Genomic DNA, 18,760 nt, shown 5'->3' with positions numbered 1-18,760 from the left:
ATCAACTATTTATGAATGAATTCCCCATATTCTCGATTACAATTTTATTGTCTTATGAATTTATCCATGATCAGACGTGCAGGAAGAGCTTCAGGTGTCAGGTACAGTGCAGAGGATCATTGCCCTGAACTGCCACAGACCTCAGTATCCCAAACACAAACAAATTCCCATTCCCATGTATCTGGTTCTTTATTTTTGTCATGTTGTACTACACATTATTTCCTTTTGTGTTAACATAACCATTCAACTTAAGTAAGCTGCAAGGGAAAGTCATGGGAACTCAGCTATTGACACAAGTGTGTGTTACTAAGTTATTTTAAACTCAACTTTGGGCTAAAGAGGGAAAAGGCAAACTCAAGTGAGTACAGAGTGAACAGGAGCAAACATTTGAGAATATTTGATTAGGAAAATATGAAAAAAAATGTGGAAAGATCATAGATAAAATATGTTAACATATCTAGTCAGGGGAGAATAAATGTGTGTGAGATGTAGAGTTTGTAGGAGGCACACCTGAGTTCACCTCGTCATGTTGTATTTCCTGTGGCTATGTTTCAAATGCTTTATCTTACACTGTGTGAGAACAGACTGAATTTGACCAAAAGCTAAAAAAAAAAAAAAAGCTATACCAGTGCACAATAAATTGTGTATTAGTTCTTCTTCTTTCTCAGAGGAATCACTTCCACTTCATTTCTGATGGTCAGACATTAAACAGTCCCTTGACCTAGACATTTGGCATTTCAGACACAAGTGGAGACGATATGAAGACACAACCCACAGACATAGAATTAGTTTTATGTAAATGAAAAGGAAAAATACCAAGTGCTTTAAACATGAATGTTTAATCTTCATGTTTTCCTTTTAGTTCTTATTCTCAAAGATACAATGAAGAAAATGTTGCAGTACTGCAGTATAAAAACACTCCATTACAGGTAAAAGCCCTGCGTTGTAGTAAAGTATTATAAGCAAAATGTACCTAAAGTATCAAAAGTAAAATCCCTCATAATGCAGAGCAATTGCCTCTGTGAGTGTCATACTATTTCACAGTGCATTATATTATTGTATTATCATTATCAATGTATTAATGTAAAAGCAGCATTTTGCCACTCAGTTTGTATTGATGGAGCTATTATTGGGTTTTTTAGTTTTTTTGTTGTTTTTTTTTTTTTAACAATTTCATATTTATTTTGTAGTGTAACCAATAAAAGTGCATCATATTTTCTAAACTACTTACATTTGAGTAAATAGTAACTTAAGCTGTCAGATAAATGTTGGCAGTACAAAGTACAAAATTTGGCATTGAATTTTAGTACAATATAAGTAAAGGTGACAATGTTTCACCACTGAAATCAAGTAAAAATAAAATGCACAGTTCTTACAGTGTGATTACATATTTAAGTCTTGACAGCCCCCTCCTCACCTAAAGCTCCCGCCCCCTTGTGTCCCTCATGTTAAAAGATCAGGCTGCAGCGAAACCTCAGGTCACTTTGACTGTAGCCATGAATCTGTCATCTCCTCTGCTGCTGCTGCTGCTCACTGGTAAGACTGAAAAAATAACTGTAAATATGTATCAGTCCTTTATAGGAACACTTATTTTAAAAGATGCATGGTCTTCATTACAGTTTTGAATCTACCAGTTTGTCATATTTGTATCTGTTGTATCAGAATACTCATTTTCCCCTGATCCATTGTGTATTACATGTTTCTAGCAGCTTGTATGGTCAGTGGTGCTGTGCTGCCCAAGGCCTTATGGCAGTTTGGGACCATGATCGAGTGCGTCCAGCCTGGTGTTTACCCTCTGCAATATAACAATTACGGCTGCTGGTGTGGCTTCGGTGGAAAGGGAACCCCTCAGGACGAATTGGACATGTAGGAAGCTGTCATTCCCCAATTTCGTCTGTCAGACATAATCTATGAAACAAAAGAAACTTTCTCAAACATGTCACCTTTTCTCCTGTATTCCCAGGTGCTGTAAAATCCATGATGAGTGCTATGGTACAAGCATGAAGACTCCTGGATGCACGTCTCTTTTTGACCTCCCCTACTTTCTTGTGTATGATTTCACCTGCTTAAATGAACAACTGACCTGCTCAGGTAAGACTGGGATAAACTGATAAAGATTCATATTATTTTCACTGACTTTCAAACTCTTCCTTGATGAAATTCAATGGCGTCAATTTGAAATTTGAAATGTCCTGGGATGGGGATGTTCAATTTTCAAATTTAGAACTGGCTCTGCAGCAGCAAATGCCACAATTCAATTTAAAAAATAAATGAAAGTTTTTATCATTTTTCTCAGTTTACAAACTTGAAAGCTTTTTTTTGGCTGGTTGAAAGTGCAATGTTAGCAGAAATCACTGAATAACAGACTGTAGTTTTACTGTAAATAAAATGAATTAAACAAGGCTGCACTTACAGCCCTGTGTGTAAGTACTGTATATATAGCAACTGTATTTAAACAGATATATATAGGCATTACACAGCTGGAAATTGAGTTTTGACTCCAAAACAAATGCTCTCCTGGTTCTGTGGAGCCACCTTCACACCAACATTTAGAGTGAGGAAGCAAGATATGTTTAAAATGTGCCTCACATTTTCTTATTATCTGTTTATCTGTTTATCTGCAGCTACCAACAATAAGTGCCAGGCTGCCGTGTGCGAGTGTGATCGTGTGGCAGCTGAGTGCTTTGCTCGGGCCACATACAACCCTGAAAACAAGAACCTGGATACTAGAGTCCACTGTAACAAATGAGTTATACAACCTCTCGCAAAAATACAAGAGAATGATGGATGGTAATATATTTCTATTAAAAAAAAATTAATTGGTTTATAATTTTAAATTCAAATAACTTTAAATAAAACCTGATTATTGAAAGGTCTGAGTTTAATAGCAAGAGAATAAAGACAGTGTTGCCTTCCAGTTGAATTTCACCCTCTGTGTGTTTCCTCATGTCTGTTTGCTCATCTAGAGAGAGTTTCAGCTTTTCAAGTTTACTTAACTAAGATTTGAAGTTATATGTAAACCAACATCAACATCGTCTACTGATACAATGGAATAACTTGATGTTACAATGAAAACCTCACTTTACCCTTTTTTGTTTTGCTTGTTTGATGCTGACTGATCATAAAGAAACAAGCTTATTGCTTCATCAAAAAGCATCAACATTTTCAAAATACAAGATTACAGGATGGATAAGAAATGTTTTAAATTGATATCAGGAAGATGTTTAGGTTCAGTTTTAACAGAACAGTGCAAGTACAACAACAGACAAATTATTATTCCAATATAGGAGGCGGGATGATGGCTCTGAGGATTATATTGGCTTGTACAGAAGAGTGGTCACATACTTCTTTTTGTATCGATGTGTTGCACTGAGAACCATCACCCCATCCTAAAACACAACCACAAGAGGAGTACAAATGAGGTTTAAAGCTGATGTTGACATTAAACAAAGAGAAACAGTTTTTCCTGGATTACATGGGTGAAACATTAAAATGACTGTGACTACTGGGAATACACGCATTATCATTGTATGCATACTGTATGAGATGTTGTACCACAGTCTGATCAAAATCCATTAGGTGTTTAGATATTTTATCTGATAGAGTGGGTTGATCCATAATTTCCCCTGATTTCACTGCGAGAAACAACATTCAAGAAAAAAATAAATATGTTATAGGAGGATTTGTTACCTTGATGGAGAGGGCGTACAGGTGATTGAGCATCACATGGTTGGGCTCTGGAAGTAGCGTCGGGTCACACTGATGAAGATCCAGAGAGAGAGGATGAATTTCACTAATTTGCATGTTGTGGTGACAAGTTTGTAAAGTGGTGTGTATCATTAATATGAACATGTATTCTAGCATCAAACCAGTACTTACAGAGACACCTGTGTCCTTGTTGAGCAGCACTTGCAGCAGGTGGGGGGGTAAGATAGGAGGGTGTTTGATCTTGTCTTCTGATTTGGTCACATATATATGGTCCTGCTGGTAGGGGCCAGGAGGGGAACTGGACAAGTCTGGGAACGATCGATCATGTAACACTACTTCAGTACTACCTCACATCAAAAACAGTAGCTGTTAATGAATGAATACAGGTGCAAATACCTGAGACGTCCACAGAATCCTGCGAGTCGATCCTGAGGGCATCAAAGACTTCAAAGTCAGTTCTCTTCACCTGGATGATGTTATTGACTGTTCCAGTTTTAGACGTCATCACAGCCTGGGAAAAGGTGTAAACAGAAATTTGATACCAACACTTGTGAGTGTTGATTAGGCATTTGTAGTGGCAGGAGAAACAAGACTACATCTGTGATACTCTCACCTCTAAAATTTAGGTTTTCCCTCACTTGAGTCGGATCCAGAGTCCACTGACCGTCTACACAGAACTTGTATTGGTGCTCTCCCTCCGGCAGGTCCACTATAGCCACAAAGTTCTTCTGACTGGGTTTGAGAGACAGACCTGTGTCACATTTTCATTTAAAGAAAGTTCAAAGATGCAAGACCTGCATGTGTCAAACTACCTTCTGTTGAGTGGGATCTTGGTGGCCCAGTTATTAAAGGAGCCGGACACAAAGACTTCTTTGCCAGCACCTGACCATCTGAACACAGTTGGCCCTTTCATATATTGTTAAAACACAATTATAATATGACAAGAAAATCACTGATGTCAACTTCACCGTGAGAGAATGAGCCGGTGTTACGCCCTGAAAAGGGGAGATATCAATAAACACGCTCAGACGTGAGGTTTCCCTTCTGGCACCTTCATTTTGGAGTCTTTAACCCTGTTAAACCCTTTTTAAAATATTTTTACCTCTTTCACACACTTCTAGTTTCTTTCAGCATTCACAGTAATCAACTATTTATGAATGAATTCCCCATATTCTCTATGACAATTTTATTGCCTTATGAATTTATCCATAATCAGTCTTAATTACATCAATCTATCGCACACTCCCCTGCAAAATCAGGTATTGTCCCAACATCAAATGAATTAGGAACCAATGGTTCTTAATCTGTATTTCTATAACTAGACTGTGCCTTTAGAGTAATAGCAGCTTAATGGAGTATGGATGTACTGCCTATAAATTACTTCACTGAATCTTGTGAGCTTTCCTCTTCAGTCAAGGAGCCTTTCTCTGCACTAGACAGCATAAACCATTTTTGCACCTAGTATCCCTGTGTGAATAAGGTTTAGTAAACTTGAAATGGGTTTGCCCACATTGGTACTGGCTAAACTACTACTGGTAAAACATTTCATTTGCACATGCTGCGCTATAGCAGGCTGGAGTTCCAAGCTGGTCATAGTTTGTTCTCCTCAGGAAGTCATGTCCTTGTTCTCTGTCACCTTCACCTGAATCTTGGGATACCAAGATTTCATCCTGTGCTTTTTCAACTACATCGTCATTCTGATTATCATCTTCCTGCAGGACATTATCCTGCTGTGACTCACATTTATTTGTGTTCATTAAGAACTTCTCTTGAACCACGGGCCCCTCACAGTTAAACATGGGTGTTTCCTGATAACTGTCCTCCTGTGTATCAACATGCTCAATAGACCCATCTGCAATAGGCATTTGAAGCTGTACTCCTGACGTGTAATAGTACCCACATTCTTCTTCTTCAGCTTCCTCCTCTGGAGTGACATTTTCGGAGGTTGTGTCTTTCATCCTTTTCTTTTGCTTAGATGCTGTTTTTTGGTGAATTTCCATGGGTAAGTGATGACACAGTAACAGCAGATTGCGATGCATGATTCTTGATCTTCCTCTTCCCTGCTCGGGCTTAACCTCATAGACTGGGATATTTTCTCGAACCTGGCGGATCACAACATGGATATTCTCTTCCCAGTGATTACAAAGTTTCCCCATGCCCCCTCTAGGTGTCAGTTTTGAACAAGGGTACAACACTGAGCTTCTCACTTTTCCATCATCATGTTTTCTACTCCTCTCTGTTGACTTCTTTGCATTCTCTTGTGCTATCTCGTATGCTTCCTGCATTTCTCATCTCCATTTCTCCATATATGCCTGATGGTCTGCTTGTCCTGTCCCAGTGGTGACACCAAACAGGAGATCAAACCATAACCTTGGGGACCTTCCAAATAGGAGGTAAAAAGGGGAGAAACCTATCACCTTGCATTGTGTGCAGTTATATGCATAGATCAACTTGTTCAAGGATTCTTTCCAGTTTGTCTTGTTTATCAGTCAGTGTCTTCAGCATTTGTAATAATGTGCGGTTAAAGCATTGATAGGGGATCGTCCGTGATCCTAGTACCCCACAATTCTTTTTCAGCTTGGGGAAGAGTTGGTTCTCGAATTTGCCACCTTGATCATGACGTATCCTTTTCGGCAGTCCAAAATTCAGGCTGAAATCATTGATATATATCCAATTCAGAATATTTGATCAGCGACTGTTTTGGCGGACTTTGAGTTGGTGGCATATGCCTGTGCCAAATGGGTGAAGTGAACAACGATTACGAATATGTACTTGTACCCGCCTCTACATTTGCCCAAGTAGAGAAAATCTATCAACACAAGTTCAAAAGGCTGCATGGTAAGAGGTGCCCGTGTGTCTTTACAGGGTTTCTTTTGTTTCAGGCAAGTACAAGTCCTAGCCACATAATGCTCAATTTCTTTCCTTGCCTTGGTGGCCCATCTCATCATGCAACTCTTTCAATACAGTTGTCTTATACTGCTCAGGTAGTTCTAGCTGTGTCTTGTTTGTTGTCTTTCTGCGAAGAATCCCATCCTCATCAATATGGAGTCTTTCCCATTCACACAGTGGACACCTGCTTTGTATACTGAAGGTGTCCAGTTCACATCTTGATGGCCTACTGTCCCTCAATTTACATCGCATTACTGAACTGATGTTGCTGTCATTTTGCTGTGCTTGTCGAATCTCAGCAGCTGAGAATGGTTTGCCTGTTTCTTCAGTCACTGCTGTACACTGGAGAGTGCTGAGTACTGAAAAGACCCACGGTGAGCTAGAATTTTGAACCTCAACAGCCTGGGTAATCGCTGCCACACAATCTGATACCAGCTCTGCAAGCTCTGCTACCCATCTACATCCAGTTGTATTGGGCTTGGCACTTCACAGGACATAAGTAAACAGATTATTGTCAGTAAATACAGTGAAAGTAGGTGCATAGTACAGGTAATCTTGGAATTTTTCTGTAACTGCCCACTTCAAGGCGAGAAATTCCAATTCCCTGAGTGGAGGTGATAATTTCGCTCAGAGGCAGTCAATGTCCGGGATCCATAGGCTATTACACGAAGCTTATTATATATATAATATATGTTGTTGATATAGAACTGCCCCAAGGCCCTGATCTGAGGCATCTGTGTGGAGGATAAATGGCTGTGTGAAGTCTGGGAAACCAAGGACCGGTGGCTCAACCAAACAGTCTATGAACTTCTCCAGAATGCATTGATGTTCTTCAGTCCATACAATTGGTTTGTGTGATGACACACCTTTACTCGTTCCTGTACCTCATCTTGGTTTTGGCCTTTTTTGTGGAATACTGTTGTTTTCAGTTGTCCCTTTTAGCAAGTCAAAGAGTGGCCCAGCGATAGACGAGAAGTCCTGTATGTATTGCCTATGTAGCAGGATGAGTATTGTGGCCCTGTGTCCACCTGTAGCAGATGGTGCCAAATTGCCTGTCTCCCTCTGGCCAATGGCAGTAGGGAGAGGGGGGTATAAAAGCCGGTAGGTGTCACTGGATTTCTCTCTTGCTTGTGGAGGCCGAGGGCACGTCACTTCCTGTTGCCTCATCCCTGTCCTTCTTCTGTTGGGGTTTGCAGGTAGGCTAGTTGTGGCTGGGTTACCAGTTTGCATGTTTAGTTGACAGTAAATAAGACTATTGCTTTTGTTGTAGGGCCGGATTGGGTTCCGTGGGTCGGTGAGCTGCACATGATTACTGCCGGTGGGTCCTCCGTTTCATGTACTGCGCTGTTGCTGCAGTGCGCATATGGCAATTTGTGTGTGTGTGTGTTTGCAGGTTGCCGCTGCAGAAACAGCAGTCTTGGGTCCTTCCCCTCTCCTGCATGTGTGGACAGAGGCAGCTGGACTGGTAACGGCTTTACTGGGGGAACGACTGTATCGGCTACTTTCACTGCCCGCTTGACCACTGCTGCTTTGCCTACGGGAGGTCGTTTGCCTACAGGAAGTTGCTTTGCTCATAGCGAATTGCTTTGCTTATAGAGAAATACACTGATTTTAGGGGATTGCCCTCCTTGGGGAATTACTGTACTTTGGGGGACTGCTTTGATTCTGCCGCACAGCTTGGCCTGTTGGAGCCGAGCACTGGCGCTCCGTTTCGGACTGCCTTGCCTCACGGAGGGTTGTCGGCACCCGCGGCATTGGTCGCTTCGGCCTGGCGGCCTCTTTAAGTCCTGTGTTTTATTGTGTGTGTGTGTGTGTGTGTGTGTGTGTGCGCGCGCGTGAGATGTTAATTGGGGAGGGGAAATTTATGTTTATATTTTGTGGTGTGCGTTCACTGGCCTTGTGAGTGTCCGCATGCAATTAAAAGTTGTTGTTTTTGGTTTGTGGGAATTTAAGTTGATTACTACTTATAATTAATAATTTTGGTTAAGTGTGTGTGCGTGTGGTTACTTCTGAGTATGTTGTAGATAATGGTTATTTATCAAAGTATGATTCAGTTTTTGTATTGATTTATTTACCTAGTTTAGTTAATTTTTGTTTTTGTATAGTTAGGTTTGATTTTGGTTCTTATATATTGTGGTTTTTTTTACTCTTGTGTTTGTCCTTTCAGGGGGTTGAGACTACAGTGGTGGACGTGGTGTCCTCGGTGGCGGTGTCTCCTTTGTTTGTCGTGTGTATGCTTTCACCCCAGGTTGATTTTCACCAGTGTGTGCGTGTGTCACGAGTGTTTGGGGTGACCTTCCCGGGACCCTCTTTATTTCTTGGACCCATCTCCCTACTGGTAGGCCTCCACCCTGATTGGTTCCCCTCATTTCCCTGGTAACATCAGGTGGATGTTATGGCCTTCTTTTTATTATTCAATGTTTAATAAAGTGATTTTTGTAATTTGACCTCGTCTCTGCCCCGTTGTATGACGGATTTGCGTGCCTTTAGGATTATGATAGTTCCCTGGGTGAAATTCCCAGGGTGGCGTTGTCTGGCAACACTAAGCTAAGGTTAAAGTGAATTAATTGGCTAACCTCCAACCCCGGTCGCCACACCTATAATAACTTAACAAGCCCATGATGGTTTGTAGCTCCCCTACTGTACTTGGTCTCTTATCTTTCAAGGCTCTCACAGTGATAGTATCTGCTGGATCATTCTTGCTACCTTCAGCTGAGACAACTCTTCCCAAGTAGCAAATCTCATGTTTAAATAATTCGCTAGGTTTTAGCTTTATCCCGTATTTCCTCAACAACTGGAGCACTTTCCTGACGTGGTTTACATGATTTCCAAATGACTGACTGTACACCAGAGTTTCATCCAGGTAGGGAACACAGATGCTGTCTCGCACTGCTTCCAAACAGTCCTCCATACAGCGTTGGAAGGCAGCAGGAGCATTCATTAGCCTAAATAGAATTCTTATCCATTCGTACAGGCCCCAAGGAGTCACAAATGCAGTCCAAGGCCTGCTGTCCTCATCCATTGAACCCTAATGGTAGGCCTTTCCTTGGTCTAACAACAAAAACCATAAGTCACCACCAAGACTGTCAAGGATGTCCTGCACTTGAGGAATCAGTCGTCTGTCAGGGTGAGTCTTTTTATTTAGTTCTCGGTAATCTATGTGTAGTGTCTTTCTTCAGTGGCCGCATCTGCACCTTACAGTCAATTTGTACAGAGGTGTGTTTAGGTACAATTCGTTGTTTTCACAACATATTCACATGACTGTTCAGGTGTCACCAGATCAATGAAAGCTGTGACATCTTCTTTTCCAAGACTAGGAAAAGCAGTTTTTAATGTCTCATGTAACTGCTCTCTTCTAGTAACATCCAGTGGTTCCGGTGCTAGTTTTCACTGTTTGCTTGATCACATTAAAGCCTAGGGTGGGTTGTGAAAGGCTTCTTCCCCTCATCAACAGCTTGGGGACAACCAGTTCTTTGGGATCAGCTCCCTCTCCAGCTAATCCTAAAATTAACCTCAGTGAAACCCTTGTATGGCATGCTCTGTCCATTGGCAGCTGTGATTTTCAAGTCATCAGGTGCATCAAGCAACTCAGAGACATCTCTTAACTTGTCATGTGGCAAATGTCTCCTTTTCCACTTTTTATCAACAATACAGACTTGAGAGCCTGTATCCCATAGTCTCGTGTCTTGCGGCCTTATATGTGACATTCAACCATACACCGTTTCCCCACCAGAGCAACAAGATGAGACTGACTGCTTGGTATTTATCTCTGGATGAGAACTCGGGTTTTACTGTGGGTAAGTGTGCTGGTTACATTGTTTTCTATGTTTTGGCCAGTGTTGGGCTTGACAGGCTTTAGAACAGTAAATGTCTTTTTTACAGGATGCACATCTTCTGAGTTTCTGGCCTTCCTCAGGGACACCACAGTGAGAGCAATGCTGTTGAGACATTCTGCTATTGTCGGTTACTCCCTGTCCTGTGGGGGTAACCCTCTTGCATTTAAAAGACTCTCTTTTTCTTGTCTGGTTGCTCTCACCCTGCAACCTGCAAAGAAAGTGCTCACTACTACCTATAGCAATGGGTGCAGTAGTCATTTCCACTTTGCTGGCAGTCAGTACATTTCCTCAGACGTGCATGATTTGGGGCATGATACTGCTGTGGTGCGAACCTTTGTTGAAATTGAGCTGTATCTCATCTTTGTCCTGGTCCAGGAGGATGCCAGTAATTTTGTGGCAGACACTGGAACTGCAGAGGAGGACTGCATTCTTGTGCTACAGGTGAGGCCATATGTTGTGTCTGTACTGTATTTGGCTGTCAAATTGCCTCTTTGATCTGTGCAACTTCAGTACTTCAACTTTAGTACATCAGGCTGGACTTTGGTTGTCAGCTCTGGATTTGGGTTTTTCTCTTTTTTGTATTTAGTCTCTCTGCTTCGTTTGCACATGCAATGTTGTAGAACCCGATAATGTAATAAATCCCCGATAATGTAATAACCCCAATAATGTAATAAAAAATTTCACTTGAGTGGATTGAAAATGTAATAAAACCTGATAATGTAATAACTTCCCAATAATGTAATAAAGTGCATTTCCCAATAATGTAATACACTCTTAACCAATAATGTAATAAAGTATTACATTAACGGGAGGTTATTACATTATCAGGTTAGCCTTCATTTCAAGGGACCTGATAATGTAATAATACTCCAATAATGTAATAATTTAACAGGAGATCACCCATTACTTGGTTTCAAGTGGTGTGTTCAAGATTATATTTCTGTGTAAGCAACACAAGCTCCAGAGCGCCACCAACAGGTCAAAGTTGGACATGCATGAATGGTTAACTTTGACCCGTTCATCCTTTTTCACAAACGATGTATCACTGGAGCCCTCGGGCCAAGCCGAGGTAATCCTTAATGTCTTTTCTCGCCATATTGGATTTCCGCCATCTTTGATTTGATCAAAAACCTTTAAAAGGCCTCTCTTGTCACAAATTTTGTTTAATCTTCTTGAAATGTCGCCCAGATGATATTCAGACCATTTTCAAGGAGCAGTATGTATATTAAGTATGGCTGCAAGTCACTTCTTCTTCTTCTTCTTCTTCTTTTGTAGAGTTTCCTTCCTACTTTAGGCCTCTGAGGTGAGGTGCTTATACAGTTCTGTTGCACCCGTTTCTTGATAATGGGACTTGAGGATCCTCCTTAGAGTAGGTAAAGTAAGGTCAGTTTTGGCCCCTAGGTAGCTGCAGAGTTGTAAGCCTGGTGCAATTGCCCTAATCACTGCATCAACTACTTCTATTTCAGAGAATCCCTTGCTGATACTTTGCTCAATTTGGTGTGCTAGACTGGAAAAGGTAAGTTTGTCTTTCTGCCCTGATTTACCAATCTGGCCTGATATTTTGAATTCTCGCCCCCACTGCAATGACAAAAAAGACTGGGGGGTCTGTGGAGCAAAGACATGATCTTGTTTAGCACTATTACTTTCTCCTCTCACTGACTTTTTGGCTCCACTGATTTGGTTTGATTTCTCCTGCAGTGATGATGCTAATGCTAAATATAATGTCTGTTTTTTCAACTGCTCACCCTCTGAAAGCTGAACAACATGTTCTTCTACCAAACCTGCCTGTTTTACATCTGAGACTGTAGGCATACCCTGATCCTCAAGCTCTTCTATCTCGTCTCTCTCTAAGTGTCTTGTGATATGTGAGATGAGAGAGGAGCAACTTTTGCCTGATACCTTTAAGTTTAAGTTTTAAACCAGCAATAGTTAGAAAATCACAAACGTCTCTTGTCAAGGTATACAGGGCACCACAAACTTCTAGTTTCAAGTCCTCCAGTTCTGAAGAATCCATTTTAGTCCCTGATCCGTGGAAAGTATTGGTGTGTTGCAGAATAGGCAACGCAGCTTGCCGGGCACCAGCGGTTGACCTCAGCTCACATGCAAGTCCCTCTACGCGATTGTTGAACCACCACACAGTAGCGTCCACCTTGGCTGTAGATACGAAGGATTGAAAGATGATCCGGGACGTCTATCTGGAGCAGCTGGTTCTCGACACATTCAACCCAGCGGTGCCTCCAAAATGTTACGCCCTGAAAAGGGGAGATATCAATAAACACGCTCAGACGCGAGGCTTCCTCTCTGGCAGTTTTATTGAGACAGAGGCATTGCAGCCGAGAGTTTCCCCTTTCCACAGTACAGGCATGACTTATCGATCGACCGGCGTCATTTCACAAAGTGGCTCAACAAGTAAATCCTGGATTAAATCCTTTGACAGAAAGATAATCTTATCTGGTTTTGGAGTGTTTAACCCTGTTAAACCCTTTTAAAAATATTTTTACCTCTTTCACACACTTCTAGTTTCTTTCAGCATTCATAGTAATCAACTATTTATGAATGAATTCCCCATATTCTCGATTACAATTTTATTGCCTTATGAATTTATCCACGATCAGACGTGCAGGAAGAGCTTCACGTGTCAGGTACAGTGCAGAGGATCATTGCCCTGAACTGCCACAGACCTCAGTAACCCAAACACAAACAAATTCCCATTCCCATGTATCCGGTTCTTTATTTTTGTCATGTTGTACTACACATTATTTCCTTTTGTGTTAACATAACCATTCAACTTAAGTAAGCTGCAAGGGAAAGTCATGGGAACTCAGCTATTGACACAAGTGTGTGTTACTAAGTTATTTTAAACTCAACTTTGGGCTAAAGAGGGAAAAGGCAAACTCAAGTGAGTACAGAGTGAACAGGAGCAAACATTTGAGAATATTTGATTAGGAAAATATGAAAAAAAATGTGGAAAGATCATAGATAAAATATGTTAACATATCTAGTCAGGGGAGAATAAATGAGTGTGAGATGTAGAGTTTGTAGGAGGCACACCAGAGTTCACCTCGTCATGTTGTATTTCCTGTGGATATGTTTCAAATGCTTTATCTTACACTGTGTGAGAACAGACTGAATTTGACCAAAAGCTAAAAAAAAAAAAAAGCTATACCAGTGCACAATAAATTGTGTATTAGTTCTTCTTCTTTCTCAGAGGAATCACTTCCACTTACCATTTCTGATGGTCAGACATTAAACAGTCCCTTGACCTAGACATTTGGCATTTCAGACACAAGTGGAGACGATATGAAGACACAACCCACAGACATAGAATTAGTTTTATGTAAATGAAAAGGAAAAATACCAAGTGCTTTAAACATGAATGTTTAATCTTCATGTTTTCCTTTTAGTTCTTATTCTCAAAGATACAATGAAGAAAATGTTGCAGTACTGCAGTATAAAAACACTCCATTACAGGTAAAAGCCCTGCGTTGTAGTAAAGTATTATAAGCAAAATGTACCTAAAGTATCAAAAGTAAAATACCTCATAATGCAGAGCAATTGCCCCTGTGAGTGTCATACTATTTCACAGTGCATTATATTATTGTATTATCATTATCAATGTATTAATGTAAAAGCAGCATTTTGCCACTCAGTTTGTATTGATGGAGCTATTATTGGGTTTTTTAGTTTTTTTGTTGTTTTTTTTTTTTAACAATTTCATATTTATTTTGTAGTGTAACCAATAAAAGTGCATCATATTTTCTAAACTACTTACATTTGAGTAAATAGTAACTTAAGCTGTCAGATAAATGTTGGCAGTACAAAGTACAAAATTTGGCATTGAATTTTAGTACAATATAAGTAAAGGTGACAATGTTTCACCACTGAAATCAAGTAAAAATAAAATGCACAGTTCTTACAGTGTGATTACATATTTAAGTCTTGACAGCCCCCTCCTCACCTAAAGCTCCCGCCCCCTTGTGTCCCTCATGTTAAAAGATCAGGCTGCAGCGAAACCTCAGGTCACTTTGACTGTAGCCATGAATCTGTCATCTCCTCTGCTGCTGCTGCTGCTCACTGGTAAGACTGAAAAAATAACTGTAAATATGTATCAGTCCTTTATAGGAACACTTATTTTAAAAGATGCATGGTCTTCATTACAGTTTTGAATCTACCAGTTTGTCATATTTGTATCTGTTGTATCAGAATACTCATTTTCCCCTGATCCATTGTGTATTACATGTTTCTAGCAGCTTGTATGGTCAGTGGTGCTGTGCTGCCCAAGGCCTTATGGCAGTTTGGGACCATGATCGAGTGCGTCCAGCCTGGTGTTTACCCTCTGCAATATAACAATTACGGCTGCTGGTGTGGCTTCGGTGGAAAGGGAACCCCTCAGGACGAATTGGACATGTAGGAAGCTGTCATTCCCCAATTTCGTCTGTCAGACATAATCTATGAAACAAAAGAAACTTTCTCAAACATGTCACCTTTTCTCCTGTATTCCCAGGTGCTGTAAAATCCATGATGAGTGCTATGGTACAAGCATGAAGACTCCTGGATGCACGTCTCTTTTTGACCTCCCCTACTTTCTTGTGTATGATTTCACCTGCTTAAATGAACAACTGACCTGCTCAGGTAAGACTGGGATAAACTGATAAAGATTCATATTATTTTCACTGACTTTCAAACTCTTCCTTGATGAAATTCAATGGCGTCAATTTGAAATTTGAAATGTCCTGGGATGGGGATGTTCAATTTTCAAATTTAGAACTGGCTCTGCAGCAGCAAATGCCACAATTCAATTTAAAAAATAAATGAAAGTTTTTATCATTTTTCTCAGTTTACAAACTTGAAAGCTTTTTTTTGGCTGGTTGAAAGTGCAATGTTAGCAGAAATCACTGAATAACAGACTGTAGTTTTACTGTAAATAAAATGAATTAAACAAGGCTGCACTTACAGCCCTGTGTGTAAGTACTGTATATATAGCAACTGTATTTAAACAGATATATATAGGCATTACACAGCTGGAAATTGAGTTTTGACTCCAAAACAAATGCTCTCCTGGTTCTGTGGAGCCACCTTCACACCAACATTTAGAGTGAGGAAGCAAGATATGTTTAAAATGTGCCTCACATTTTCTTATTATCTGTTTATCTGTTTATCTGCAGCTACCAACAATAAGTGCCAGGCTGCCGTGTGCGAGTGTGATCGTGTGGCAGCTGAGTGCTTTGCTCGGGCCACATACAACCCTGAAAACAAGAACCTGGATACTAGAGTCCACTGTAACAAATGAGTTATACAACCTCTCGCAAAAATACAAGAGAATGATGGATGGTAATATATTTCTATTAAAAAAAAATTAATTGGTTTATAATTTTAAATTCAAATAACTTTAAATAAAACCTGATTATTGAAAGGTCTGAGTTTAATAGCAAGAGAATAAAGACAGTGTTGCCTTCCAGTTGAATTTCACCCTCTGTGTGTTTCCTCATGTCTGTTTGCTCATCTAGAGAGAGTTTCAGCTTTTCAAGTTTACTTAACTAAGATTTGAAGTTATATGTAAACCAACATCAACATCGTCTACTGATACAATGGAATAACTTGATGTTACAATGAAAACCTCACTTTACCCTTTTTTGTTTTGCTTGTTTGATGCTGACTGATCATAAAGAAACAAGCTTATTGCTTCATCAAAAAGCATCAACATTTTCAAAATACAAGATTACAGGATGGATAAGAAATGTTTTAAATTGATATCAGGAAGATGTTTAGGTTCAGTTTTAACAGAACAGTGCAAGTACAACAACAGACAAATTATTATTCCAATATAGGAGGCGGGATGATGGCTCTGAGGATTATATTGGCTTGTACAGAAGAGTGGTCACATACTTCTTTTTGTATCGATGTGTTGCACTGAGAACCATCACCCCATCCTAAAACACAACCACAAGAGGAGTACAAATGAGGTTTAAAGCTGATGTTGACATTAAACAAAGAGAAACAGTTTTTCCTGGATTACATGGGTGAAACATTAAAATGACTGTGACTACTGGGAATACACGCATTATCATTGTATGCATACTGTATGAGATGTTGTACCACAGTCTGATCAAAATCCATTAGGTGTTTAGATATTTTATCTGATAGAGTGGGTTGATCCATAATTTCCCCTGATTTCACTGCGAGAAACAACATTCAAGAAAAAAATAAATATGTTATAGGAGGATTTGTTACCTTGATGGAGAGGGCGTACAGGTGATTGAGCATCACATGGTTGGGCTCTGGAAGTAGCGTCGGGTCACACTGATGAAGATCCAGAGAGAGAGGATGAATTTCACTAATTTGCATGTTGTGGTGACAAGTTTGTAAAGTGGTGTGTATCATTAATATGAACATGTATTCTAGCATCAAACCAGTACTTACAGAGACACCTGTGTCCTTGTTGAGCAGCACTTGCAGCAGGTGGGGGGGTAAGATAGGAGGGTGTTTGATCTTGTCTTCTGATTTGGTCACATATATATGGTCCTGCTGGTAGGGGCCAGGAGGGGAACTGGACAAGTCTGGGAACGATCGATCATGTAACACTACTTCAGTACTACCTCACATCAAAAACAGTAGCTGTTAATGAATGAATACAGGTGCAAATACCTGAGACGTCCACAGAATCCTGCGAGTCGATCCTGAGGGCATCAAAGACTTCAAAGTCAGTTCTCTTCACCTGGATGATGTTATTGACTGTTCCAGTTTTAGACGTCATCACAGCCTGGGAAAAGGTGTAAACAGAAATTTGATACCAACACTTGTGAGTGTTGATTAGGCATTTGTAGTGGCAGGAGAAACAAGACTACATCTGTGATACTCTCACCTCTAAAATTTAGGTTTTCCCTCACTTGAGTCGGATCCAGAGTCCACTGACCGTCTACACAGAACTTGTATTGGTGCTCTCCCTCCGGCAGGTCCACTATAGCCACAAAGTTCTTCTGACTGGGTTTGAGAGACAGACCTGTGTCACATTTTCATTTAAAGAAAGTTCAAAGATGCAAGACCTGCATGTGTCAAACTACCTTCTGTTGAGTGGGATCTTGGTGGCCCAGTTATTAAAGGAGCCGGACACAAAGACTTCTTTGCCAGCACCTGACCATCTGAACACAGTTGGCCCTTTCATATATTGTTAAAACACAATTATAATATGACAAGAAAATCACTGATGTCAACTTCACCGTGAGAGAATGAGCCGGTGTTACGCCCTGAAAAGGGGAGATATCAATAAACACGCTCAGACGTGAGGTTTCCCTTCTGGCACCTTCATTTTGGAGTCTTTAACCCTGTTAAACCCTTTTAAAAATATTTTTACCTCTTTCACACACTTCTAGTTTCTTTCAGCATTCACAGTAATCAACTATTTATGAATGAATTCCCCATATTCTCTATGACAATTTTATTGCCTTATGAATTTATCCATAATCAGTCTTAATTACATCAATCTATCGCACACTCCCCTGCAAAATCAGGTATTGTCCCAACATCAAATGAATTAGGAACCAATGGTTCTTAATCTGTATTTCTATAACTAGACTGTGCCTTTAGAGTAATAGCAGCTTAATGGAGTATGGATGTACTGCCTATAAATTACTTCACTGAATCTTGTGAGCTTTCCTCTTCAGTCAAGGAGCCTTTCTCTGCACTAGACAGCATAAACCATTTTTGCACCTAGTATCCCTGTGTGAATAAGGTTTAGTAAACTTGAAATGGGTTTGCCCACATTGGTACTGGCTAAACTACTACTGGTAAAACATTTCATTTGCACATGCTGCGCTATAGCAGGCTGGAGTTCCAAGCTGGTCATAGTTTGTTCTCCTCAGGAAGTCATGTCCTTGTTCTCTGTCACCTTCACCTGAATCTTGGGATACCAAGATTTCATCCTGTGCTTTTTCAACTACATCGTCATTCTGATTATCATCTTCCTGCAGGACATTATCCTGCTGTGACTCACATTTATTTGTGTTCATTAAGAACTTCTCTTGAACCACGGGCCCCTCACAGTTAAACATGGGTGTTTCCTGATAACTGTCCTCCTGTGTATCAACATGCTCAATAGACCCATCTGCAATAGGCATTTGAAGCTGTACTCCTGACGTGTAATAGTACCCACATTCTTCTTCTTCAGCTTCCTCCTCTGGAGTGACATTTTCGGAGGTTGTGTCTTTCATCCTTTTCTTTTGCTTAGATGCTGTTTTTTGGTGAATTTCCATGGGTAAGTGATGACACAGTAACAGCAGATTGCGATGCATGATTCTTGATCTTCCTCTTCCCTGCTCGGGCTTAACCTC

General features: G+C 40.4%; 4 protein-coding genes across 8 annotated transcripts; 2 read left to right on the top strand and 2 right to left on the bottom strand.

Annotated features, from left to right (window-relative positions):
• Window positions 1–1,455: 1,455 nt before the first annotated feature.
• On the top strand, window positions 1,456–2,928 carry LOC139623736 (phospholipase A2, minor isoenzyme-like). Of its 3 annotated transcripts, none has more exons than XM_071482208.1 (4): window positions 1,456–1,536; window positions 1,707–1,866; window positions 1,964–2,091; window positions 2,625–2,928. In XM_071482208.1, the coding sequence occupies exons 1-4, from the start codon at window positions 1,497–1,499 to the stop codon at window positions 2,747–2,749; spliced, it is 453 nt and encodes a 150-aa protein (XP_071338309.1). In that variant the 5' UTR covers window positions 1,456–1,496; the 3' UTR covers window positions 2,750–2,928. The 3 variants fall into 3 exon arrangements, with proteins under 3 accessions (XP_071338309.1, XP_071338311.1, XP_071338310.1); XM_071482210.1 differs by having other exon boundaries at window positions 1,460–1,520; window positions 1,697–1,866; XM_071482209.1 differs by having other exon boundaries at window positions 1,460–1,536; window positions 1,710–1,866.
• Window positions 2,810–4,778, bottom strand: LOC139623735 (5'-AMP-activated protein kinase subunit beta-1-like). Its single transcript, XM_071482207.1, has 6 exons — window positions 4,521–4,778; window positions 4,347–4,440; window positions 4,105–4,219; window positions 3,880–4,016; window positions 3,691–3,759; window positions 2,810–3,389 (listed from the first exon to the last, which is right to left on the bottom strand). Exons 1-6 carry the CDS (start codon window positions 4,619–4,621, stop codon window positions 3,312–3,314), a joined length of 594 nt encoding a protein of 197 aa, XP_071338308.1. The 5' UTR covers window positions 4,622–4,778; the 3' UTR covers window positions 2,810–3,311.
• A 9,651-nt stretch (window positions 4,779–14,429) lies between these two features.
• LOC139623734 (phospholipase A2, minor isoenzyme-like) lies at window positions 14,430–15,902 on the top strand. 3 transcript variants are annotated; one of them, XM_071482203.1, is made up of 4 exons: window positions 14,430–14,510; window positions 14,681–14,840; window positions 14,938–15,065; window positions 15,599–15,902. In XM_071482203.1, the coding sequence occupies exons 1-4, from the start codon at window positions 14,471–14,473 to the stop codon at window positions 15,721–15,723; spliced, it is 453 nt and encodes a 150-aa protein (XP_071338304.1). In that variant the 5' UTR covers window positions 14,430–14,470; the 3' UTR covers window positions 15,724–15,902. The 3 variants fall into 3 exon arrangements, with proteins under 3 accessions (XP_071338304.1, XP_071338307.1, XP_071338306.1); XM_071482206.1 differs by having other exon boundaries at window positions 14,434–14,494; window positions 14,671–14,840; XM_071482205.1 differs by having other exon boundaries at window positions 14,434–14,510; window positions 14,684–14,840.
• On the bottom strand, window positions 15,784–17,664 carry LOC139623733 (5'-AMP-activated protein kinase subunit beta-1-like). Its single transcript, XM_071482202.1, has 6 exons — window positions 17,495–17,664; window positions 17,321–17,414; window positions 17,079–17,193; window positions 16,854–16,990; window positions 16,665–16,733; window positions 15,784–16,363 (listed from the first exon to the last, which is right to left on the bottom strand). The coding sequence occupies exons 1-6, from the start codon at window positions 17,593–17,595 to the stop codon at window positions 16,286–16,288; spliced, it is 594 nt and encodes a 197-aa protein (XP_071338303.1). The 5' UTR covers window positions 17,596–17,664; the 3' UTR covers window positions 15,784–16,285.
• Between the last annotated feature and the right edge of the window lie 1,096 nt (window positions 17,665–18,760).

Source organism: Trachinotus anak, unplaced genomic scaffold (assembly GCF_046630095.1).
Source record: "Trachinotus anak isolate AG129_WGS33_773 ecotype Australia unplaced genomic scaffold, CSIRO_AGI_Tana_v1 ptg000008l, whole genome shotgun sequence".
Classification (NCBI taxonomy): domain Eukaryota; kingdom Metazoa; phylum Chordata; class Actinopteri; order Carangiformes; family Carangidae; genus Trachinotus; species Trachinotus anak.
The sequence above is the reverse complement of the archived record's forward strand: the minus strand, read 5'-3'. Positions and strand labels throughout refer to the sequence as shown.